The sequence below is a fragment of the Larimichthys crocea genome, chromosome XI (genome assembly GCF_000972845.2).
Source record: "Larimichthys crocea isolate SSNF chromosome XI, L_crocea_2.0, whole genome shotgun sequence".
Lineage (NCBI taxonomy): Eukaryota > Metazoa > Chordata > Actinopteri > Sciaenidae > Larimichthys > Larimichthys crocea.
The window spans coordinates 6,554,694-6,579,866 of record NC_040021.1 but is presented as its reverse complement, the minus strand read 5'-3'; the positions used below and the strand labels follow the sequence as shown (position 1 = coordinate 6,579,866).

General features: G+C 36.5%; 3 protein-coding genes across 4 annotated transcripts; 1 reads left to right on the top strand and 2 right to left on the bottom strand.

The window, feature by feature from the left end:
• Window positions 1–937: 937 nt before the first annotated feature.
• Window positions 938–13,027, bottom strand: knl1 (kinetochore scaffold 1). The gene is made up of 30 exons (XM_027284413.1): window positions 12,813–13,027; window positions 11,904–11,938; window positions 11,579–11,618; window positions 11,424–11,483; window positions 11,205–11,287; window positions 11,066–11,121; window positions 10,955–10,982; window positions 10,781–10,824; window positions 10,627–10,679; window positions 9,720–10,458; window positions 9,524–9,576; window positions 8,791–9,318; window positions 8,387–8,550; window positions 6,664–8,260; window positions 5,947–6,076; window positions 5,781–5,839; window positions 5,595–5,693; window positions 5,392–5,507; window positions 5,015–5,105; window positions 4,739–4,855; window positions 4,573–4,660; window positions 4,353–4,415; window positions 4,035–4,074; window positions 3,554–3,658; window positions 3,353–3,453; window positions 3,063–3,128; window positions 2,680–2,789; window positions 2,363–2,484; window positions 1,604–1,729; window positions 938–1,453 (listed from the first exon to the last, which is right to left on the bottom strand). The coding sequence occupies exons 2-30, from the start codon at window positions 11,930–11,932 to the stop codon at window positions 1,357–1,359; spliced, it is 5,004 nt and encodes a 1,667-aa protein (XP_027140214.1). The 5' UTR covers window positions 11,933–11,938; window positions 12,813–13,027; the 3' UTR covers window positions 938–1,356.
• A 116-nt stretch (window positions 13,028–13,143) lies between these two features.
• On the top strand, window positions 13,144–16,026 carry knstrn (kinetochore localized astrin (SPAG5) binding protein). Of its 2 annotated transcripts, none has more exons than XM_019276310.2 (9): window positions 13,144–13,271; window positions 13,943–13,994; window positions 14,103–14,208; window positions 14,704–14,733; window positions 14,831–14,930; window positions 15,106–15,220; window positions 15,304–15,365; window positions 15,635–15,709; window positions 15,806–16,026. In XM_019276310.2, exons 2-9 carry the CDS (start codon window positions 13,973–13,975, stop codon window positions 15,932–15,934), a joined length of 639 nt encoding a protein of 212 aa, XP_019131855.1. In that variant the 5' UTR covers window positions 13,144–13,271; window positions 13,943–13,972; the 3' UTR covers window positions 15,935–16,026. The 2 variants fall into 2 exon arrangements, with proteins under 2 accessions (XP_019131855.1, XP_019131856.1); XM_019276311.2 differs by having other exon boundaries at window positions 13,167–13,273; window positions 13,960–13,994.
• An 801-nt stretch (window positions 16,027–16,827) lies between these two features.
• LOC104925682 (adhesion G-protein coupled receptor G2) lies at window positions 16,828–22,536 on the bottom strand. Its single transcript, XM_027284505.1, has 12 exons — window positions 22,464–22,536; window positions 22,154–22,310; window positions 21,699–21,861; window positions 20,708–20,842; window positions 20,500–20,610; window positions 20,371–20,407; window positions 19,595–19,695; window positions 19,347–19,468; window positions 18,242–18,510; window positions 18,073–18,163; window positions 17,705–17,988; window positions 16,828–17,306 (listed from the first exon to the last, which is right to left on the bottom strand). Exons 3-12 carry the CDS (start codon window positions 21,852–21,854, stop codon window positions 17,161–17,163), a joined length of 1,452 nt encoding a protein of 483 aa, XP_027140306.1. The 5' UTR covers window positions 21,855–21,861; window positions 22,154–22,310; window positions 22,464–22,536; the 3' UTR covers window positions 16,828–17,160.
• Between the last annotated feature and the right edge of the window lie 2,637 nt (window positions 22,537–25,173).

The window sequence follows — 25,173 nt, the reverse complement described above, 5'->3', positions numbered from 1 at the left end:
ATAAAACAATCTGAGCAAGCAGTGCTTACAACTCATATCCACACTGGGGCCATTTTCAGCGGCAAGGAGACAAAGGTGGATTTTTATTGTCTTAAGACGTCACAGGAAAAAAAGGTTATTTTTTAAAACGCACCACTAAACTCTAAACTCTCATATTGTCAGAAAACATCTTCCGATTACTTGAAAGCTGTCCTACTTTTAAAGTAAAACGTTAGTAATACACTGTAAAAGAGGAGTACATTCACTCAGGATTGACGGTGTGCATAATGTATTATAAAGGCCCATAGCACCACCTACAGCCAAACTATGGTTCAGCAGCAGCTGACACAGAAGGTGCCTTTTTTAAGATTATTTGGGGGGTTTGAAGCTTTAATTTGATGATAACCAATGGTTACTGGATCATTTAAATATTCCTAAAAAAAAAACATTCAATCCAGCTGAAAGCCTATGATTATTATTATTAAAGTCAGTGGAGGTACTGCCAGTGTTAAAGTACATTAATCTAATGATGGATTTATGTATCACTCCTTGTATTAACAGATTAAGCTTGATACGACAACATGTATTGTAAGCATTAATCATAGAACGACTAACTTGAAAAGCACATTTATGCAAACAAAGGCACAAAAAACAAAACAATCATAAACAAAATTATTTTAATGAAAACGTTTGAGAATATTCATCTTTTCAAGGATCGGGACATTTATTTTACAATTTCGGCTCTCTAATGACCAAAGTACAAAGTTGTTTTTTTTTTAATGTTTTTAAAAGAACAGAGGAACTGTGGTAATATTATGAACAAAATATAATGAAAGATATTTACATATGTTCAGTACTGCACAAAGCTACAGACAGTGACAGACCTCCATCTGATACACAAATCAGCACGCCTTTATCAAACAAAGAACAAAGTTCTGTAAAGTTCTTGTCTGGGTCCAGACATTTGAAGCCACCCACTCCACTGAGTTCATCTGAGTGTAATGAGCTGACATTTCTGTCTGATATCAGGTAATCCATGTTCACCACCTGCAGGCGACTCTGGAAAGTGCATAGAGATCACTGCACTGTCTGCACTCCAGACCAGTGAAAGACGACTGGATTTAACCTTTTAAACGTTTCACATGATCACTTAGAAAATTTAAATCAAAACAAATGTTCTAGATGACACAACTGAGCAGGACTTGAACTGACCATGTAGCTGTGACAAAACTATACTGTCCTCATTTATCTGCCAGTATATTATATATGTTGGAAGTATTTATAACAAAATGCAATGGATTTTCACTTCATAGATTTTAGGTTTTTTTTTTTCAATCTTTTAACATCTATATTGTACAAAGAGTAAAGAGCAAACTCTCAACAGAGTAGGCTTTCATGAATCTTCTTGACAATCTTCGTCAAGAGTTTCTTGCCTGGGACAAACGATGCCACAATCTCTTCAATCTGTTGGATCCTGTAAATACATAAAAACAAATCGAGTATTACTGTTTTGTAATGCTGCTACCATAACACAGTGGTGTTTAAGTGTTTTTAAAGTTGTATTTCCCTGTGAGAAAGCACTGCCTCCTGTATTTTGAAAAAGGTCACGGTGGGTCAAACTTACGTCGTGTTTCCGATCATGTTTTTGAAGCTCTGCACTTGAAGGGCACAGAGATGGTTGGTCAAACTGACGGAGAAGATCACCTCAAACTTGGAAAATTTCTTGAGGCTGCTGAAGACAATGTGCACTCTAGAGGAAGAAAAAGAAGAAAGGATATTAAGTAATGTAGCTTTATTTTTCAAAAATCAAGTCAATGTGTTACAAGTTACATTGACTTGAGGTCAAATTAGTCCTAATTATAGCAGAATATGTGGCCATGTCCATTCTACTTTGTCTTGTTTGGGGAGTAAGATCATCTTAGTATCTTAGTACTTTAATTCAAAATGTACATCATGATATTATGGTTTTACACATTTAATTGATTCAATGATAGTCAGCAATGACTCCCAGTAGTTCGCCGTGATCGTACAGTGGTTAGCACTTGTGGCCACAGCAGCCCTGGTTCGAATCAGGGTCACGGCAGGGATAAACCCCTGACACGGCTTGGGAGGACAACTTTGGTTGTACCGCTCTGGGTGGCGGCCCATCACTCCACCATCTCTCTCCGCATTTGCATGTCTACATGCCCACGGGTAAAAATGCTTGTGAAAAAGATTTGAGTTCCCTCGAGGGATCAGTAAAGTATCTATTCATTCATTCCGTTCAATAAATAATTGTCTGTAACTGAACATGATGGTGGTGGTTGGAGAGACAAATATTTTGAGGTGGTGTAAAAGGTTTGAGAAACACTGCTCAAGATCTTTTGTGGGGAGCACTCCTTACCGAGTGTCTATACAGCTGATGTCGAGAATATCGAGCTTCAGACTTCCCCACATTTTCAGCAGACGCAGCTCCTCCCCCAGCAGACGGCAGCGACTCACCACAAGGCTGACGTCATGGAGCAGCTACGTACAAAAGGAAACAAAGCTTCTGTATAGTGAAGTAAAATTTTTATTTGCATCTTCTGGGTAAAGTAACCTGCACTGTGGATGCATAAACAATATTTACATTTACTTTACAGTGCAAGATAAGATATGTAAGATGCAGCTGAACATGTGTCCATCTCTCTAGCAACAAAACAAACCTCTATTCATGCCTACCTTTGGAACATGTCTGGTCATTGGATACTTCTCCACCCAGGAAGCTTCGCCCTCGGTGAACTGAGAGAGCAGTTTGTGAACAAGGCAGGCGTGACCCTGCGATTCCTCATCTGGTTAGAAAACAAAATGTACAGCAGTTTTTACATTATTTTGTTCATCATACTCAAGACGCTAATAGACATTAAATGCACCATCATTATAAACAATTCACAGCTACTTAGAAACTACCAAATATTGGAGTAATAATCATATGAAATGGGCGATAGTCGGACAGGTGAGTAGATGTGAAACAGATATGAATCAAAACACATAATAAGGTTATGACAATCTACTTTATAGCAAATGGCTGCTCATAACACACTACTTTTTGTATTTTTTCTCACCATCAAGTTGATGTTTGAATGTGATGTGTGATATTTTCCTCTCAGGCTGATGATCAGCATCATTTCCTTAAAAAAACAAAACATGTTTTTATCTATTACAAACATACTTTTACTGTTCACTGTCCAAACTTCAAAGAGTTATAGTTGACACTTATTTTAATTGCAAAGCAGCAGGTACAGCATGGGCAACAATGTTTGTTTATTTGCCTGTACAAGTGGAAGGACATCCTAATAAAATTAACATTATTATGTCTACTTTTGGATGGTGTCTGTTGAAGGGAAACTCTTACCATCTGATTTTTCGTACACCAACTGTAGATGGAAGGTGTCATGGAGAAAAGTGTAGACTGTGCAGTTGTCTCTCTTCTCTCCAAACTTCCATTCATTCACCCTGACATATGAAAAAATGGCTTTTAATATCTTTGTATACAAAGTATTGTCAAGACTACTTTTGAACACAAACAGTCATTCAAAGACTTTAAAAAACTGACATATGCAGCGTGGTGATGTGGCTCTCAAGGTTCCTGGTCTCAGCTTTCAGCCTGTTCAGTTTATTTGAATTCTGCTTCTTCTGCATCTCCAGTTCGGATATTTGTCTGTGGCAGAAACAAGGAAAAAAAGAATAAGAAACAAAACAAACTTTAAATATTTATTTATACTTTTCATTATGGAACTGCTTCATTTCATCTCTTGGGCAAGGCATATCTTTTAATATAATGTGAGATAGATGTGAGAAAGCTGAAGGTGAAAACTACTGGTACATTCAAGCAGAAGTACATGGAGACACCTGGAAGTGAAGATGGAGGACTGAGTTATGGTGCACAAGAATTATTAGACGTCATACCTTTTTGTTTGTATGCATAAGTACACAAATGTATATAAAGTATATCAACAGGTTCTGTACATTATGTAATCTTCCAAATAGAAAAAATAAATAAAAGAAAAAAAGAAGAAGCTTATTAATATTCTCACCGGTCATTATCCGCCAAAGCTGCTGTGACTTTCTGCATTTCTGTAAAAAAAATAAAATAAAATTCAAAGATCAATAAAATAATAATAAAACTAATGTTAGTACTAAACTTCTTCCCCGGAGCCAAGCCAAGTGTTTGCTCTTAGTGGAACGGTTGGGCCTCTGTAAATAATACTATAAAAAGAGTACAGTCTAGACCCGCTCTGTATGAAAAGTTTCATGAGATAACTTATGATATAAGTTATGAAATGGCGCTATATAAATAAAATTTAACTGAATTGAATGAATAAATTAAATAATGAAGTGGAATGACGAGTTACCTTCCTGACATGATTTCAGGCTTGGTTTGCCGTCAAAGCCTTTTTCTTTAACTCCAGCAAGTTCTGAAGAAATTAAAACAGAGATGGTTTTACAGCCATGTGGTGTATCTTCTGCTCTCCCAGACACAGACTCTTTCTTTGGCCTTACTGTGGGTCTGAATCATTAGTACATTTATACAGATGAGCTTGCATTGTAAACTTGAGTAAACAGTTGCCATACCTGCTTCAAGTTCACCAATGCAGTCATCCAAACTTCGTATCATCTCATCTGCTTTCTCGATCGTTCCTCTCAACTTCTGCTGCTCCTCCTGAAAAGATGAAATATATCAATAACCTCAGATACTTTCAAAACATCCATGTGAGTATTTCTGTGTTAAGGCACTTACCAGATTAGCGTGCACAAGCTCTGAGTACAACACCTCCTTCATTTCATGCGACTGGACTTTGCTTGTCTTTCTGAACAAGTTGTTTCTCTCTTTTAGTTTTGCACCAAAAGATTTGAGCTGTGAATTCAAACAAAGGCAGTGAAGGTTCGGTAATAAGATCAACTGATGCTTTTTCTACGGCTACCTACTGCTAAATATCCACATGCATCACATAAGCATCGTCATCACGGTAAGAGGAAAACAAACAGCATTTTGAAAATTAAAATATTTTATTACCTCCTTCTCTGAAGAATTTCTCATTTCCTCCCACAGAGGTCTATTGACAATGTTCAGTGGTTTATCGAGATCCCTCATTCGCACTTTTAACCTAAGAGGACAAAACAGGTCTGTCTTTGAGCTGCAATCATAATATCAGATTTTTTGAGACCCAACTTTTATGCTGTTTCTAGCACACTGCCACACAGCTGTCAATCAAATTTTAAACTCCTGGCAAGAGTTTTCTGAGGTCTTAAAGGAAATTCATGTTTAAACCTAAAATGAGACACACATCTCACAGAAAGAAAAGCACAAGATTACACAGTTAAAATGTGATGAATGTGAATATACTTTTCATCTTAGTCCCAAATGTGTTTTACAATATTAAGCGCACATACCCCTCCACTTTTTCTGTGAGGTTCAGGACGTTTGTCTCATACACCATCTGTTTAGGACGGTTGATATGCCTGTCTTTCAAAAAATCCATCGGTGTGCGATCTGTGTCTGACAAAAGCTGCAAAAACAAAAGTCAAATCACTATTTGGCTGTTGATTTTCATGTATTTCTATATATTCATAATATAAATAAAAGATCAACCTACTCTTCCAGGAAGAACACTTTGCCGAGGATTATGGATGACAAAGTCTATGTTGAAGAGTTTCAAGAACTCCAATACTGTGATGGTGCCGTCATCGAGTTTCTGAAATTTAAAACATTTAAGACAATAAATAAGTGACATGAAAAAATAAATGTTTCAAATATATATTTATAAAATATGTCAATATACCCTCTGCACATCACTGGCGTAGTCTTCAAGCTGGGATTCAAACATGCTTTGTTTGAAGGCTGAAAAAGTAAAAATAATAATTGAGTCAGAAAATATAGGAAAGCATATTTATGGCAGAAATATAAGAATCTTAGTAACACTGAGCTACTCTATGTGAACAACTTACTTGAATTAAATGTAGCTTCACATCGGATGCTGGCTGTGTGACTGCTGTTGGAGTAATCAGTGGTCTGTGTCGTCATGCCTGGAGCTGTAGTAATGTTACCTTCATACTCTACAACTTGGGACTGTAAGCCCTGTAAATACAAATGAAGAATCCCACACAAAGCACACGTCACTAGTCAAATAAGTGTAAATGTAAACTACCTAATTTAGCACAACAGATTTCCAAAGTCTATCTGAACAGCAGTCATGTCATATTCACCATATTCTGCTGCTGTGAGCTTTACTTTAGAATATAATAGTTTTTTTCAAGTGTGATTAAGTTACCTTTAATTAATGCCTACCAAAGGAAGTGTTCAAAGTTAACCCACGATCAAAAATGGAGAAATGGAAACAACCTGGTATAATGAGGGAATAAGAACTGCATTTCTAGTTACAGCAGCAAAGTGGTGAGTATGACATGACTATGTTTTTGTACTAATGGGATCAGCGCTGTGGTAATATACATTATCCTGAAATTACTAAAACAGAGAAACATGATTGAGCACACCAGGAAACATGGAGGCTTCTTATGTAAATCTGAAAAATATACTAACAACATAAGAAAGATTAGAACTTAAAGGATGTCTCATATAAATGTAGTTTTCTATGCAGTTGATAAAAATGTAAGTAAATAAAGAGTCCATGAGTTGATAATTTATCATTCTTTAATTTGACCTACCATGTCAAAGTCAGCAGTCATCTCCATGGATCCTTTCATTCTCTTCTCATCCTCCATACTATCTTCATCTACTGGCAAAGGTCTCTTTTTTCCATGGCCAGCACTAATAAAGTCTTGGTCAAACACATCATCTTCCAAAGGCTCATCCATGTTAAATTTCTGAGATGGATGCTCTTCTTCAGTGGCTTTCTGTGGACTCCTTGTGTCCAACATTTCTGACATATCTTCCAAGCTACCAAGCTCTTCATCATATATATCGCTCACATCATCATCAAAATTGTTCAGTTGATTAGTGACATTGACGGTAATCGTCCTTGTATGTTCTCCCACCGAGTTCACCTTCTTTGGATCATCGGGTTTGCTTCTTTGGGGGAGTTTCGCCTTAAAACCTCCCACTGACAGTCTTGACATAAGTTGTTTCGTCTTCAAATTAAAAGGAGTTGTAGTAGTCATAGTGGTTTGTTCTTCTTCCACAAGACACTGAGCTTGTGTATTTTCTTCAGTGTTCTCCAAACCCAGTTCAAGTTCAGTTTTGTCTTTTGGGTTTTTGTCCATGTCCATGTGTTCCAGCTGAGGCAAAGTTGCTGTGCAGTTGTCCAAGGCGACAGACTCAGGAGCGCTTTTTATCATCTGGCTCAAACGCCTTACTTTTGAATGGACATCAGCTAAACTAATTCGTCTAGACTTTCGTGAAGGTACTGCATCAACATCGTGGTCAACAGCACTACCTGAACAAGGTTGACTTCTAGGATCGGGATCTTTCCTGTCATCAGTTTCATTTGAGGGAAGGGAATCTGGGCAGTTTGTGATTGCCACACCATCAGGATTGGATGATCCCTGTGCTTCATTGCTCTGTTGTGAAGTCACCTCAGTGTTCTTCAAATGGTCAGAATAGATCTGCAAGTCCTGTGAGCACTCATCTGTACATGTTTGTGCCAAAATGTTGCCTGTTTGAGCCTCAGTCATATCCATGCATACATCGTCATCTATCATGGTTTTATTTACTGGATTCTCTGTGACAGCTGATACAAAACCTGGAGCTTCTTCCTTTTCAGCATCTACAACAAGCTTCTGCATTTTAAGTTGGTCCAAGAAGCCATTTGTGTTCACGGTTTCTTGAGGGGATGGTGTAGCATGAGCCAATGCTTTGGTGGTCACAGGATAAGCCGAGGGGCCACTTCTCCTAGACAGGGAGTTTTTAAATCCTGGATCCAGAGAATGTATTGATAAAGAATGGTTTCTACGCGGACGACACGTCTCACTTTCGCACTTTTTGACAGATAAGGGAAAATCCATATTTTCATGAGAGGATGAAATGTTAGAATCTTGACGTGAAAGAACTGAATCGGTGGCGATATTTACAGTGTGACTCCGTGTCACATCCATGCCCGCATCATTTGCAGTGAACTTCACTGTCTTCTCACCGCTTGTAGGTAATACTTCCACATTATGTCGTGACTGTGGCTCAACATCGGTGGCAATATTTACAGTGTGACTTTGCGTCATATCCATGCCTGCATAATTTGCAGTGAACCTCACTGTCTTCTCTCCACAAGCTGGTAAAAAGTCCACATTTTGATGTGACTGTTGGTCGAAACCGGTGGCAATATTTACAGTGTGACTCCGTGTCACATCCATGCCCGCATCATTTGCAGTGAACTTCACTGTCTTCTCACCGCTTGTAGGTAATACTTCCACATTATGTCGTGACTGTGGCTCGAAATCGGTGGCAATATTTACAGTGTGACTTTGCGTCATATCCATGGCTGCATCATTTGCAGTGAACCTCACTGTCTTCTCACCGCTTCGTGTCACATCCATACAGGCATCATCTGCAGAAAACCTCACTGTTTTGTCTCTGCAGTCATCTTCAGCATCAAATTTGACCTGTGAAAAAAAATAAATAAATAAAAAAAATCACTGTGTACACTTATAGAAAACATCACATTGGCATTTCTAATTAATAATTAGAATACTTTACTTTTCAAAGCCCCCATTAAAATAAAGTATGCTACTGTCCTCAATGCAATCACTGTATAACTTAATAAATGTGTTTATTTCATGTGAATCAATGTAACAACACATTACAGACTTCACTGAATTCTGGAAGTTACTTTTTAAACTCACCTGGTGTCTTTCCACATTAGTCTTTAAAGATGGCTTGATATTCTTCTGTCCTGAAGTCATCTCTGCGCTCTTCAGACTGTCACGGTGGGGGTTCAGGGCTTGTGATGGAAACAAAAACTGAAACGGATCATCTGAGCCAGTGAGCCCAACAATGCGACCTGTCTGAGCTTCAGTCATATCCATGCTCACATTTTCAGCACCTCCAATAAATGACTCACGAGAGCTTCTGGTTGTATTTAGTGAGCGATTTTCTTCCGGCGCCTTAGAGGATACTGCAGCAGTTGGTACTGTTTTAGAGAGACTTGCAAGGAAGCTTTTAAATCCTAGATCCAAACCATTCGAGGGAATGCCAGGAGTACCACAGGTCTCACGTTTTCTCTCCTCCAGACGAGTGTTACTTTGGTTTGGAGGAGCGAATAAACCACTGGCAATGTTAACTGTGTGACTCTGAGTCATGTCCATGAACTCATTACTTGCAGTGAAGATGATTGTTTTCTCTCTGCATTCATCTTTTGTGTCAAAGTCGACCTAAAGGAGAAAAGACATTGTTATAAAAACTCACTTATATATACACTCAAAACTGACCATTTTCCAAAAACTAGCATTTGATTTACATACATATTATACTTCTTATGCAGGCATTAGTTTCATTTAATGACATTATAGTATGACTATTTCCAGACTTAAAATGAAGATAGAAATTTTGTTTTAACAAGAAACATATAAGACTCACCTTGTGTCTTTGATGAGAGGTTTGTAGAGAAGGATTCTTCAAGGATGCCACTTCTATATTTAGAAATTGAAATGTAATAATGTAATACCAGCATCCCCAAAACACACAACATGCCACGTATAAAGTCAAAGCAAGAAATACATTGATGTTGAAACATTTAGCCTACTAATAAATGAGTTGGGAGAAAACTCAATACCTTTAGTGTTGAATGATGCCAGTGTTTTACTGCTCTGCTGCGGTTTGGTCTTCTCTGCTGTCTGTGACACTCTGTTGTCAAGGTGGGAGTGTGTTTCTTGTGTGGGAAAAAGCCACTGAAAGGGATCGTTATCATCAGTGAGTCCCCTGATGCGGTCTGTCTGAGCTTCAGACATATCTGCCTTTACATCATCCTTTGGATAGAGTGATGATTCACTAATCTTCCTGGATGTATTTAGTGACTTCTCCAGTGTCTCCTTTGCAGCTGAAACAGAAGTTGGAACCTGATTTTCTTTATCCACTTCAGCCTTCTGTGTTTTAATCTGGGCGAGGGAACCTTTTGCATCACCAGAGGATGCTCCGGCAGGAGGTGTCATTCTGGTCATCACAGGATTAATGCTGGGTGCACTTGGTTTAGACAGACTTGCAAGAAAGTTTTCAAATCCAGGATCCATACTAGGCACTGATGACGATACGTTTCTTATCTCTGCACCTAAATCCATTCTTCCACTTGTCACAGTATGACTTAAGGTCTTATTTTTGTATCCATCATCTGCAGTGAACATCACTGTTTTCTCTCTGCGGGTTGCTAATACATCGTAGTTGTGGAGGGAAATATCTGCAAGTAATTCTCCATCATTGGCAATGTTTATCGTGTGACTGTGGGTCATGTCCATGAATGCATCATCTGAAAACATAACTGTTTTCTCCCCGTAGTCATTTCCAGTATCAAAGTTGACCTGGTGCAAATGAGTAGCTTTATGTTAATGAATGGTCACTAAATATCAGGTTTCACATGAAAACCAGTGAAGAACATTATTATTGTTATCATAAATTTAATCTGAACAAAGCAATTCAACCATTTGGTGGCTGTTAAAAAAAAAAAACACAACATTGCAACAGCTCACCTTATCTCTTTGTTGAGAAGTATGTAGAGGAGCATTCAGTAGAGTTTCCATTCCTAAACATGAAGACTTGTATTTAGCAAGAGTCATTTTAGCCTGTAACAAATAATGTGAACACACAAACAGTTGACTGAAGTTGAAAAATGAATATTCCTACCCATAATTTGTTGAACCCCATCTTCCATGACCGCCACCTGGCCCCTTATGGGAAAAAAACAACAACACAATATTTATATTGTTAAGACAGAAAATTTGACTTGTTGATTTGCATTGAAATCTAAGACTATCATCTGAAATACAGCTGAAAGAACAGAGGATCAAATCACCTTACCTGTTTTGTGTGGCTGCTGCTGTTGCTGCTGTGAATAAGTGCAGAACTAATATTACAAAGCTGCTTTAATAAAACATCACATACTTACAGATATATACATAACATACTTACTTGTTGTCATTAACTCTTGTAGAGGACTTCTGGTCGGAGAGGCATTGTTTACATCCCTGTAAAGACAAAATATTGATTAGGTTGAAATGTCAGTGTCCTGGTGGAACATTAAGTCTGGAGTTTTGTTCTTGTGTCTCACTTTGTGAACAGGAGAACGTTGTTGGCAGGGGCAAAACTGACTCTCCTTGAATTCCTCCTTTCCACTGGTTTGGCAACCTCCACCTTATTAAAAATAAAAATAATATACAAAGTCAAATATGAAACAATAAACCTCATTCAGTTTTTACCTGGTCAGGGTGAGAATTGATACTTGTATAAAAACATTTTTAAACTACGTTAAATAAAACAATCAATTTACCACATTTTCCTGTTCCTCTGGTTCAGGATATCTGATTGATTTCCGTGGTGCTTTTAAAATCTGGAAATGATAAATTGCAAATGATATGGTTCAATGATTTATTCACTAAAAAATATGTATACACTTTGTCCATAAAAATTATTTGTAGCACTGACAGAAGAAATATGGCGGCGCTTGGACAATCCACCGCTGTCACTGTAACACAAGAAAACATGAAACACGTAAGTATTAAGCTCTGGTGTGTGTGTGCAGGCGTGGGCAGGTGTGATCAGATCGTCATTTTGTAAAAAGTATAAACTGATGGCAGTGTTGTTGCATCGGATCACATTGGCTTGTACAAGTGTACCTAATGAAGTGGCCGCCCGGTGTACAATGTGAATACAGTCATATCACATATTTATGTATGTATGTTAATGTAAAGCTGGCCTTCAGATAACGTGTAAACTGTCGCTTTAAAGTAATAATAACATTTTCACTCACTCATTTTTGGCAGGATCCAGAGGCTCCATTTTCAGCTGTGAACACATTTAAAGACAAGATCAGCTTCTTATACATATCTATACTGTCCTACTGGATGGATATATATATTATATATAGATATATATATATATAGAATTATATATAAATATAATATATATATATATATATATATACATGACCTATAGTGCAATTTATTCTGCTTTTTGTTCGTGACCAATTCAATTACTTGTATTTACACCCACATACTGTTGATTACACCTGCAAATGTGACTGTTGCTGTTCATACTGTATATATCTTACTAACATATTCATATATATACATATACATACACACATACATACATACATACATACATACATATACATATATACATATATACATACATACATACATACATACATATATATATATATATATATCGCAGTTTATATACTGCAGTTTGTTGTGTCAGTACTTACAAGACAAGTTCAAGACATTTGCAGTGACAGATATGACAAATATGCACAATTAACCTGACTTTTCATGGCCATACAGCATAAATAACTAAATAAATAAACCAAACGTATCGTCTTTTTTGGTTAAATAACAGGCAGATCAGGTGCACAACAGTGAAGCAGGATGACGAAGACTGGTCTTCAGCTACAAACTGATAAATTAACTCCTAATGGTATGAAAATAAATTACACAATGCACAAGTTAAATGCTTTTCTGCACCACAACACAGGCTTTTAACTATCTGTCATAGTTAAAACAAAACAGCGTCCCAACTATTATCAATCATTGCACAAAACTAACTAACCTCACAAACGAGGTTATTGACACCGACTTTAGCGCCATTGTTAACGTTAACACTAACGTCCGTGTTCGCGTGCCACCCGCAGCACTAAATAAAACAACACAGCGCATACCTTTGAGTTGTTGTGAGCTGGCTCCTCACGGTTAACACCGGGTTACGGTTGTGTTGTTCGTGCTAAACTACTTTTAAACTTGTTTTCATGTCGTTTATTGTTGTTTTTGTTTTTTTTACGCGGAGCTTCAAACTGCAGCTAACGTCAACGAGCCTCGGTGACGCTAACGTCTTGAGTTTTGAATTTAGCCGCCTCCGCGCATGCGCAGTCCGTGTACTCAAACCCTATGTGTCTGGATTACAAAATTTTTTTATTTTTATTTTTTTTACAACTTCTAAACTCGAAATAATCGAAAAATAAGAAACGTCCGACGACAATAAATTGAAAAAAAATTAGTTTGATCTTGACCGGAAATAGCGTAGACAAACCGGAGGTGAGGACAGAGGGCGGGATGTTTTTGAATTCGTGCGGCTCCGTTTTGACTGTTGACACATTTTAATATTTAACGTATCAACAAAGGTAAGCACTGATGTTGTGTTATTAAACCATTAAACACATCGTATGTTTTAGTCAGATTGAACGCTTGACTTGCACTTAAGCTAACTAGGCGCCTGTTATGTTTTTTTTTAAGACCTAGTTATGTCTAAACCACATTCAAAATATGTATTTTATGTAGTTCTGTGTAGTAGTAAATATATATTACCTTTAGCTTTTTAATATTTTTGAACCCATATGAGAATAACCTGTTTGTTTGTTGTTGTTTTTTTTAAAAGCACACCTAGTTAAATCATATTTAAAGAACTGGTTCAGTAAAGTTAGTCTAAACTAAGATAATAATAATAAAAAGAATCTTGGCGTTATTTTTGATTCATCTTTTAAATTAGATCAGGTTGGCAACCTCGCTACCAGCCTTCAAATCTGGATTAAAAACACATTTATTCACGCTGGCGTTTAAGAGTTGATCAATTTTCAATTTTGTTATTGTCTACAGTATTTATGACTATCCATTACTCTATGCAATTGCTTAATTAGTCTTTAATTTGTTTTATTTATTTATTTCTTCCTTCCTTGTAATGTATTTTATTTTGTTTTGATGTTGCGCAGCACTTTGGGCAATGTCTTGTTGTATTTAAATGTGCTATATAAATAAATTGACTTGACTAAACGTGGTTGATTATTTCTTCATTCAGGTGCCTCTGTATTGACAGAGAGAGAGAGCAATGTCTTCAAAAATCCCAAGAGGTGAGCATAAATAGCTGATTTTGCACTTTGTTAGTATTTAGATGAATGCGTATTTCAATTATATGAAGTCAAACAAAGCTGATAATAACCATCATGTGTGTTGTCCAGGTTTGCAGTTACCTGCAGAAACAAAGAAAGCGGGTCAGAAAGACACAGCAAGCGCTGCCCAGAAATCAGATGGTGTCCTTAAATCTCAAAAAGACAATGTGCCAAGGTAAGAAATTGTCAATTAAAACTATTAAGAGAGATGTTATGGCTTAAAATAATGTGTCCAACCGTGGGATAGGACCCGTACAAATGAACTTAGACTTAAATAAACTAACGTGTCACTCCATACTAGTCTGTGACAGATGGACAAAATTTGATCAAGGAGTTCCAAATCAAGTTTTATCTATTTGTAGTAACGATATTTACATTTACCCAAATTCTGTTCACATACACTATTCACATCAGCTTTAAAAATGAAAGTATAAATCTATGAAAGCATAAAAAAGTTCAGGGAGTTCCAAATCAGTTTTTATCTTGAGCCTTTCTCCTGAAGCTCAAGGAGAGAATGGAAGAAATGGGCATCAAGGTGTAAACATCCACTTCATCTAGAAAAACCTGGACACACTAGTGACAGGAGATTTACTTTAATCCCTGCCAGCTTCCGTATGTTTTCTTCAAAGTTATTGAATTAATTTTTTTTTGTTTCATGTTTGTCTCCCAGAAAAAATGTTGCTCCTAAAGTTCACAAAGGGTAAGTCATGCATTATATTGCACGTCCTGAACTTGCACATGTCTTTTGCAAATGTTTTTTTGTTTTGTTTACAACTTTATGTTGCACCTTTCTATAGGGTCTCTACCAGATATGGGCAACAGGCAGAGCTCAAAGAGCAAAATCAGCATTTGATGGCCACCAATGAGGAGCTGCAGAAAAACCTCATAGACACACAGGTGCAGAAAGGAGTTTTAATGACGTACTTGTTGCACTGTAATACAACTAAGTACTTTTATTTATACTCAAGTGTTGATACATTAATACTCAGGCTCCTGGTAAAATGTCGTCAGCTGCATTTATTTATGTTATTAATATCTGCATCGCTTTGCTAAAGTACTTGTTATATTGCAGCAAAGAGTAACTGAGTTGGAGCTGCAGTTCGGTGACCTTGAAAAGGAGAATTCAGAGGTGCAGAAAAACCTGAGAGACTGTCATGCACTCCTTGTTGCAGCTAAAATAGATCCAGGTGAATATGAATTTCAAGATATATTTTTGTCAGACAAGTCTCTGTTGTTGCTCAACAAAAAAAATAACATCTTTGATTCTTAGTTTTAGGTGAAAGGGTTGGAGAAGCTGCACGACAGAATGAAGACCAGAGAAAAGAAGTCATGGTATATATATGTTTTATTTACTTTGTCATAATATGTATGTGTGGTTAATCACATTTCAAATCAAAGCACAACAAATAATCAAATCAAACAAAGAATTAGAACATATAAAATAAGGTAACATACAGCAGATATATTCATTTGTTTAAGAAAATTGAGTAACATTACATGTTTTAAAAAAATTACAATCTACATTATATTTGTATTCTACACATAAACGGTTACAGGTTATTATAGGCATCTACTAAACATAACTTTATTGTATTTTTCAGAGTCTCTCCACAGACCTACTGCATGAATTAAAAGCATTCGGAGACATTGCATCACAGCAACGTGCACGGCTAGATGTGAGTGAAACTTTTGTGTCGACCAATGCAACCTTTCTATTTGTTGTAGTTGATTTAAGTGTTTTTTTAAATGTCCCTAATTTTACACACTTACAGGAAATCCAGACAACAATGACAGAACTCACTAAAGCACGGGAACATATGATGCAGGAAAGAGAGAATTTTTCCCTGGAGGCTGCTGAAATGGAAAAAGCTCTCAAGGACGCAGAAGCTCTCTTGTTGTAAAAGTGTATAATATTTTAAAAAATGTATATGGATGTGTGTTTTAATGTTAGTGTGACGCTGAAATGAATAAAGGATTTTTGTTTCCTCATGTTCCTCATCTCTCAACTGGTGCTTTTACATACAGCAGCTTCTTATGTGTCGAAACAGGATGTATAATATTTTAGCTATTTGTAGTAACAATATTTACATAAACCCAAATTCTGTTCACATACACTTACAGCTTTAAAAATTAAAGTACAAATCTACGAAAGCATAAAAAAGTTATTAGGTATGTCAACAACTTGCATGAAGCATACACTACTTTCTGATCCCATTAAATGAAACTGCAAACCATTTGAGATCTTCACTCTAAGTGCATTTACTTAACTACTGTACTGGATTACAAATTTGAGGCACTTGAATATTCCTCTTTTTATGCTACTTCTACTTTACTACATTTCAGAAGCCAATATTACTAGTACTAGTATTAGTAGTACTTTTTACTCCACTACATTTTTTTGACAACCTTAGTAGCTAGATGGTACTTTTTTGATTCAGATGATCAATTCAACAAGTAAATTCTGATTTATACCAAATTCCTAACTATAATGCAGTGTTGTAAAATACAGAGCTTAACTATTTTTATCTAATAATGTCTAATAATTTATTAGACCACCACCCAATGTAAAGTTTATGCCAAAGCTGCCATAAATTAACAGTATTGGTAATTACTAAAATCGTTTTTGTTTCTGTAATGCTCTTTAGAAGCTCTTTAACCAAAATGATATTTTTTATGCTAAAATATAATTATTAATGTTAATGCATGAATTTTCAATTTTACTGTTTTACAAAAAAATTGAAAAATAGTAATGCACATTATTATTTCTTGATTAAGATGTCAAATTATAGTTATTTACTTGCACTCCTGAACAGAAGAATTAGTTTTAGTGGTTGAATGTTATGCTTGATTAATTTCTAACTTCTCAGAGAAGCCCAGTGAGCCGGCTCAAATTTGTGTATTGAGTTTGAAATTCCTCATTCCTGTTCAAAAGTCGAGAGCTCGCTGAAAATGAAATAGTCTGTATCAAACCACTTCATGATGCTGGATGGTCTCTGACAGGTCTAATAAATTTGTCAAGCACTGTATATTATTTTGAAATGGACCATTCTGCAAGTATGTTTTGATGCTACCTGAGAACTTCTTTCGCTACTGTCTCTTCAACCCATCCTGTTTGTCTTTGAAGGATCTATTTTTTTATGTAGGGGTTCTCCAAGATGTCCAGGCTGGTTTTAAGAGTGGTGGTGCTGCTGCTGCTGTTGATGGTTGACCTGTCGCCACCCTTTATGTTTTGGGAGCGGGTGCTCTTGTAGTAATAGATGAACAAGAAGAAACCTGCCGGCAAAGAAAGATGGAAATTAATACGTTACACTTGTTTCTAATGTACACATAGGTCATCCAATCTGTGAAAAATTGGGGGAAAAATATAAGATCCATGTTTTAGCCAAAGCTACGGAACAAAAATCAAATAAGTGAATTTTGAAACAAAAACAAATATGTCAACAAGTGGAGAGTTATTTTAAATAATGGGCAGTGCATTTTGCTGGAAGACTCGAGCACAACAGTAAAGCTCTGCAGTGTGTGACCCCTTTCATATTACACAGTCTATTCATCTGTTGTGGAAATAATATTTAAAGCAGCTGTATAGTGTGAGTAAAGCAGTAAAAATCTATGATATAAAATAGGCTTAACAAAATAATACAAAATTCATGCTGGATCACCGTTGTGGATACCTTGGAAAGAATTGAGGATCGTGAAAATGTAGTAGGAGGGCATCCGAAGGGGGCCGTAGGCAAAGAAGGCAAAACCCCATGTGATACCCAGCAAGCAACACAGTCCCATGATAGTTACAATGCTTGGGCCACTTGTGTCATTTTGTGTTTTGCCTGTGTTGGTTCTCTGGAGACAGAAGAGCCAGGACATTGTGATGATAAAAGTAGTAAAGGTGAAGATGAAGACCACCACATAGTAGCCTATGTTGACAATGTAGTGGGTGTCATTGTCAGTGATCCAGCACCTTGGGACAGAAAAAAAACCATTAGTAAAGGAACGGAAACATGGCTCTACTGTATGATTGTTCAGACTTTATTTGAAGACTCACATGGCGTTTCCATTATTGTCATCAGTGTTGATGAATTGTTCGCCATATTTCCCTGTGCTGAGCAGGGCAATCACAAAGATACCCGGTAGGACTGGAAACAGAAATGGAAAATTACAAATGCGATAGCCATGATCGGGTCAAATAGTAGAATATAAATATCGGCACTCACCCCAACTGATAATACAGACTTTGAGCAAGTAGCGATTGATTACAACTTTTCCCATCATGTACAGCTGCAGGCAGAGGTGGAAGGCTTGTACTGAAAACCAAGTGAATGTGGCCAACATAAAGTAGTGCATGACAGCCGCCATGATCTTACAACCCACGGAGTTCTTCAGTGAGGCCACAAAGTTGTTGATCAGGAAAGTGAAGTTCAGCAGGAACATGGCCACCACCAGGTTGATGAGCATCTTTGTGGACAAACTGGCCTTATTTTTCCTGTGGGCAGAGAGAGAGAGATCATATTGAAAACCTTCTATTCCTCATTTGTGTAATGCAAAGGTGCAACAGAGACTGTTAAATGACAGGATGAGGAAATGATGGGATGTTTTCACCAGGCTTTCATCAGATACATAACATGTATCATTTCCATAGCACTCCCACAATGAAGGTACTATTCACCAGTCTCATTTCCATGTTCTACTAATACCGGAAAGCAGCTTTACTTACAAACTTCCACCACATTAGCCACTGTCGAACAATACACCTATTGGCCTGAGATGTTATTTTCGTGTACTCGGATGGCATAATATTTGTGTGTGTGTTGGCAACTGTGAATCTCTATATACATCTTTACTCTGTTTCTACTATTTGGGACTGAAACTAAGACTTCAGTCTCTCGTCTTTTCTTTTTTGTACAGGAAAAAACTCCTAAGAAACACCTAAGCAACCATATTTACATCTATCTATAACATGATCTCCATATTTTTAAACAACCCTGGTGATCAGATAGTTTAGATTCTGCAGTACTTACACATGGTTGATTACTTAGGGCAAGTCTAGTGTTTTTAGGTTCAGTATATTCAGATTTAACTCAATGTATGAACAGAAATAAATGACTGAATAAATACATTTAGTAATTTTACAATGTCATATTATTCTTACTTGTATAAAGAAGGCTTTGGAACATAATTTCAACCTTTATTTTGGACAGTAATACTGTATTCTACGTGGCCGTACTTTCCTGAGAGCTTCCTGGAAAATTTCTTGGAAATCTATTTAATTTTAGATTAAATCTATTTAATCTCAAATGTATTATAATATATTATCCTTACGTCAGAAGGCAGTGCATGAAGAGGACTATGCCGAGGAAGAACATGGACAACCCGCAGCCAACTTGTGTGATAATGGTGAGATTGCTCAGGTCAGTGCTAGAGATGGTTTCGTTAAGAGGTGTCTGCAAAGAGCAAAAAATGTAATGTTTGATATCAGTAATCAGGAGGTAGTGCGGTGCTGAGGTTAAATATTTGTATTCCACTTCGAATGTATATCACAAAAATATTTCAGAAGAAATAAAACACACCAGTAAAATGGCAAAAAATGTCAAATGTGAACAGCGGCATGTAATGTTTGTTCCATTTTGTATTGTCTCACATCCCTCGTCGGTCCAGTTTGGTCGGCTTCCTGAAAGACAAGAATTGTAAAATAGTGCAGAGCTGAAATTGGCATCGACACTTCAAGTTCAGGAGTTTAAAATCCAATTCTAACTTTTGTTTTGTATATAAAAAAAAAAAATCAAACATGAAAAATGGTAAAAATCTAACAGCAAATATTGTTTCCTAACACGCTGTGATACCACATTCAACTTTTATCATTATATCCCACGCTCAAATATTGAGGAGCTGAGGTGGGCTGAATGAAGTCTAGTTACTCAAACAAGCCACCTGTTATGTCACCTATCTGTCAGTTAAAGCAGCCAGGTTGTTCATTATTCATAACTTTAAGCCTTAATATAATTTGAACAGGTGAGTTCCATATAAATTCACCCTTGGTACAGTTGTCATGAACGTGGAACTTAGCTATAGAGACCAAAACTGTTTTTTGTACCAGGCTGTAAACATGTTTATTTCTGCTGTGAAGTTGGACATTTTAACATGGGGACTTATGGAGACTGACTCGTTCTGTAGCCAGCCTCAAGTGGACGTTTGAGGAACTGCAGTTGTTTTTGGCACTTCTGCATTGGCTTCACTTCACAGCTGCAGAGGTTGCCAAGGTTGCTTGGTGAAAGTATAATCTTGCAATTCTTTTAAGCAATATCTTACAGCAACTTGCAAATTAGCAACTGGAAAAAAAAAATACCTTCACCATTCCATGAATGACAAAACGGATATCCTTCCTGCAAGCAAAACAACAGAACTGCATTAAAAATGATGCTCATGGTTGGTAAAAGAAAAGCTCAAAACACATTTGATAATGTACTTTACTTACGTAGTCCATATTAAAAAAATTAATCCCGATTTTGTCTGTGAGATTGGAAATTGTGGTTCCCATTTCAACGGCTAAAATCTCATTACCTAAAACAGTGCTGTTTTTCTCGTCCTAAAAAAATGGGGGGGAAAATTGTAACATTAACAAATATGTATATAAGTATATAGATATATCTACAGTGTCACTGAAAGTCTCTCATAATTCTTACCTTGGACATGTTGATGAATCGGAAAACAGCTGCAAATGGTACGCTAATGTTCATCTTAAGAGCTTCTTCAAATGCTTCTTTTGACACTGTGACAGATCTTGAGAATTTTTCCAGTTCTTTTCTTTCCTCTATAATCTGCAGGGAAGAGCACAGGACATAAGTGGTTCGTATTGTCAAAATTGTGTGCAATGCAGCAGTTAAGTCTAAAGAGTTATAAAACTATTCACTTTAACTCCAAGTCCAATTATAGGAAAGTACTTACTACTATTTTTTTTATTTAACTAGTGTCACAAACAGGTTAGAGAAGATAAAAAAAATATTGAGAGATGGGTAACACGTTGTTGGATTGCCAGATTCACTCTGATTGGGTTTTGGGGTTTGGTCACTGTACAGGTTCAATGGTAACTCTGATGCGACACACTGAAGCTCACCCTAAAATCAAATATTGATGTAATTATTAGCATGGCTCTGTGGGTGATCTCTTGGTCACTCAGCCAGCTTTACCATGAAATGTTGTACATTTACGGTCACCAGGGGTTGACTCCTATACTGATTTGGGCAGTGGGCACCCCACCACGCTCAGCTCTGTGACTTTGCAGCCGTGACGAAGCATTTTACATTCATGACAGTCATGAACAACTCTGGCGGCCGCACCCAGAACCCGTCGCAGCTGTGCCCGGTGGGATCAAGCATCAGCTTTTTAGGTTTGGAGTAAAATTGTGTGATAACTTTCTTCTTTAATTAGCTTTTTTAATGACCAAATACTTGCAAAACTAATGCCATTCCCACCAGCCACTGCTGTGCTAAACATGTACTGACTCTATAAAAAGCAAGAAAGCAAGTATTTCCCAAAATGTTAATCCAAAACAAATGTTTTCCAAGTCCCATAGTCCCATCCAAAAACATACTGTAAGTCTATATTGAGAGTTCTACTCTGTTATTCTGTTGATATGTAACATATGTGAAGGTCAGATAAAAGTAATGCACCCACATTCAGCTCGCTAACTGGAGACGAATAAGCAAAGGAGATTTCATCCACGTCCTCGGGCTCCGTTTCTCTTACTATGATACCCTGGACTCCATTTCCTAGACTCACTGCAGCTGAAGACTCGTTGAGGTTAGAGACAAGGTCGGACATTTTTCCCATGACTTCGCTGTTGACAAATAGAGCATTGATATAGGTCATGCAGGCAACTCTGTAATCATTGCAATAATACTGTATATTTTCAAAAAAGGGTTTGCAAACATTTTTTTAAGGTCCATTTTTACACATATATTACATTACATATTCTTTGTTCTAAAATCAATGCTTGAGGCCACCGGGCACCAAACAACTCTTGGTTTAGTTTAATTCATCTCACATGCAAAATGTTTCAATTTCATACATATTTCCATAAATATCTATATCAAATATCTATTTTTTTTAATTTATGGAACATAACTTACACAGCTTGGGAAGAACTGACTTTTCCTTGCTCTTCAAACGTCGTGAGATTGAGATCTTCAGAAGTCAAAGTTGCCTCAGGCTGTTTAACTGGATTATCACAGTTAATACATTTTTTGTCATTTAAGTTGATGATGTACTTGTCCTTTGAATCTTGACCTGAAAGGGAGTGACATCTAGTTTTATCTCAAGCTAGCCTTTTCGACAACTTGAAAAAACAAAAAAAAAAACAGCAAAAAAAAACAAAACAAAACAGAAATGATAGAAGTAACATTTACACATTTGTTGTTTGCTTATCTGAAGAGAACTCACCAGTGTTGCTGCATGATGTAGCACTGTAAGACGATTTACATATGTTCTTTGTGTCCAAACATGTAACATTGCATGTTTCTATTAATGAAAAGAGTCTGAATTTAGTACACATCCACAGTAAAGAAGAAATATAAAGAGGAGAAATATAGGTGTGCCAATGCTATTAAGGCATATCACATTGGAAACTTTCCACTTTGGATCTAAATAGTTCCAAATTATTTAACTAAAATGTAAAAGATACACATTTCCAGATGTAATTAAATTTAAATTAGCTCTGTTTTATCATTTAATTTTTACATCTTGAACTTTAAAAGGGAAGAAAAAGAGAGAAGAATGACCAACACAGTCGGATGATGGGCTTACCTGGGTCTTGTGCCTGAGAGTCACACTCTGAATTTGGATTATAAGAGAAATTTATATTAACATAAACAAATAATCAACTTTTATGTTTGTATAAAAATGTATATTTAATCATATAAATATTTGCATATTTAATTTAATGTATGTATGTATGTATGTATGTATGTATGTATGTATATATATATGTGTGTGTGTGTGTGTGTGTGTGCGTGTGTAACATCACTTTTCAATTTGAGGTCAGCTACTGTGTTGTTGCACCGCCTCCCACGTAGGACATGCAGAAGCAATTCCCTTTGAACATGCCATTTTGAAATTTTCAGTCGGCCATCACAATCCATTTCAGGCCACTCTTTCGTCATGTTTTCACTTGATGATGAACAATTTTTCACAAAAACTGCGCAAATTTTTTTGCCTGAGAGATAAAGAAATATGCCACCTTTGTATGTCAAGCAGTAAAACTCATACGGTACATCTCTTACATACTTTTACACGTTATTTTACATCAGTTACACAAAAGCAGGATGACTTACAAACAAAATGCAAAAACAAATGATAAAATCAGAATAATTTACAGCAGTTCAATTGATGCAAAAGGAATATGATCTGGTCATTTGGTCTAAACTGGTAGCTATCCCAGCATCCACTGAGAGAGAGACAGGTTATCAGTGTTTTGCAAGCAAACTAGTAGTGTCATCGAAGCACATCCTAGGTAAAAAGTTTTTGCCTTTCTGAATGGCCACAGCCCCATTTCCTATAGCTTGTAAAAAAAATCAACAACTACTGTAAATGTTTCTTATAATTGGAGACTCACCCTGACCGAAATTTCTCTTGATGACGCCGGTGAACATGTCAATAACAACAAAACTTGCCTGTCCCTTAGCGAAACATTCATTTCTTAATGTCTCTTTGCCTGAAATACCATCATCAAAACAGAAAACATGTTAAACAAAAATGTCATAATCCTAACATAATATTTCTAGACATTACAATAACCATATAGATCTTAACACTTCATGCACAAAAAAACATGCTCATAATAGAATAATACAGTGCGATATGCACACACTTTACTATAATAGCAGCACCTTGGTAGCTCACCTGGTAGAGAATCGTTATCTTTGTTTTTGTTTTTGTTTTTCCCACACTCTAATAAATAAAAAGAAGAAAATACCAATAACATATCTTTAAATAAAAGAAGTTACTATACTAGGTTCCTGTCAGGATTTAGTACATGGAAATCATGTCTACTTACTCATCTCAATCCCAATCCCCAGAATCGCCACAAACAAAAGCCAAGTAATCCACTTCATGCTCTGCCGATGGCATAAAGTCTCAAGTTCAAGATGTATGATCCAGTAGATGAATAGCAAATATTGTTCCAAAGTACTTTTTCAGTCAAAACTCTTCCACGTTTTAATTCTTCCTCTTCTCTGGCTGAAGTGAAGTGGCAGCACTAAACAAGAGCTACAGAACCTTTTGGTCAGATCAATATTTTGCATAGCTGCCTGCTGCACCAATTTTGTTTTGCAAATTCACAGTTCCTGATACGTCATGACACGTTATGCTCTTCTATGAAAATAACATCACGGTGGGATGACCATGAAGTGAAAGCCATGGAATAAATGGTGGTTGTGATGTGTACTTGTGTAAACAACCTTATTATTTAAAGACACAGCATTTATTTCTTAATGTCTCTTTGCCTGAAATACCATCATCAAAACAGAAAACATGTTAAACAAAAATGTCATAATCCTAACATAATATTTCTAGACATTAGAATAATCATATAGATCCTAACACTTCATGCACAAAAAAACATGCTCATAATAGAATAATACAACACTTCATGCACAAAAAAACATGCTCATAATAGAATAATACAGTGTGATATGCACACACTTATTTAAAGACACAGCTTCTCATTCAGTGGTTTTTCTTCTTTTTTTTCATTTTATTATTATTTTCTATATTATAGGTGAACACTGAAGACATTAAGGAACACATATGGAATTATGTGGTAATAAAAAACAGTGTTCAAACAAACTAAAACTGTTCAAAGTAGCCTCCTTTGTCTTTGGTGACAACATTGCACACTCATCATCATCTTCATCACCTGGAATGGTTTACAATGAACAGGTGTGTCATGAGATAATCATTTCTTGATCATGCTGAATGTTTCATGTTTAATCCTAAAGAGGTAGTGTTGGCATATAATAAATAGCCCTATTCAACTACTGTATAAGTGGTAAAATGAAGAGCTGTTTGGGAGCCGAAAGAGCCGAGTCTTCTCGGTGAGTCAAATGATCCGACTCCCCCCCAAAAAACGAACTTCCCATCACTAGTTTGGACG

Coding starts and splice junctions, on each gene's coding strand:
- knl1 (XM_027284413.1), bottom strand. CDS start 11,932: ATGGAGCCTCTGGATCCTGCCAAAAATGA. Junction 11,122..11,204: donor AACGTTCTCCTGTTCACAAA/GTGAGACACAAG, acceptor TTGTCTTTACAG/GGATGTAAACAATGCCTCTC. Junction 8,551..8,790: donor CTAATGTGGAAAGACACCAG/GTGAGTTTAAAA, acceptor TTTTTTTCACAG/GTCAAATTTGATGCTGAAGA.
- knstrn (XM_019276310.2), top strand. CDS start 13,973: ATGTCTTCAAAAATCCCAAGAG. Junction 15,221..15,303: donor TGCAGCTAAAATAGATCCAG/GTGAATATGAAT, acceptor TTTGATTCTTAG/TTTTAGGTGAAAGGGTTGGA. Junction 15,366..15,634: donor ACCAGAGAAAAGAAGTCATG/GTATATATATGT, acceptor TGTATTTTTCAG/AGTCTCTCCACAGACCTACT.
- LOC104925682 (XM_027284505.1), bottom strand. CDS start 21,854: ATGGGAAAAATGTCCGACCTTGTCTCTAACCTCAACGAGTCTTCAGCT. Junction 19,469..19,594: donor CATTTTTTGCCATTTTACTG/GTGTGTTTTATT, acceptor TGCTCTTTGCAG/ACACCTCTTAACGAAACCAT. Junction 17,989..18,072: donor GACAATAATGGAAACGCCAT/GTGAGTCTTCAA, acceptor TTCTGTCCCAAG/GTGCTGGATCACTGACAATG.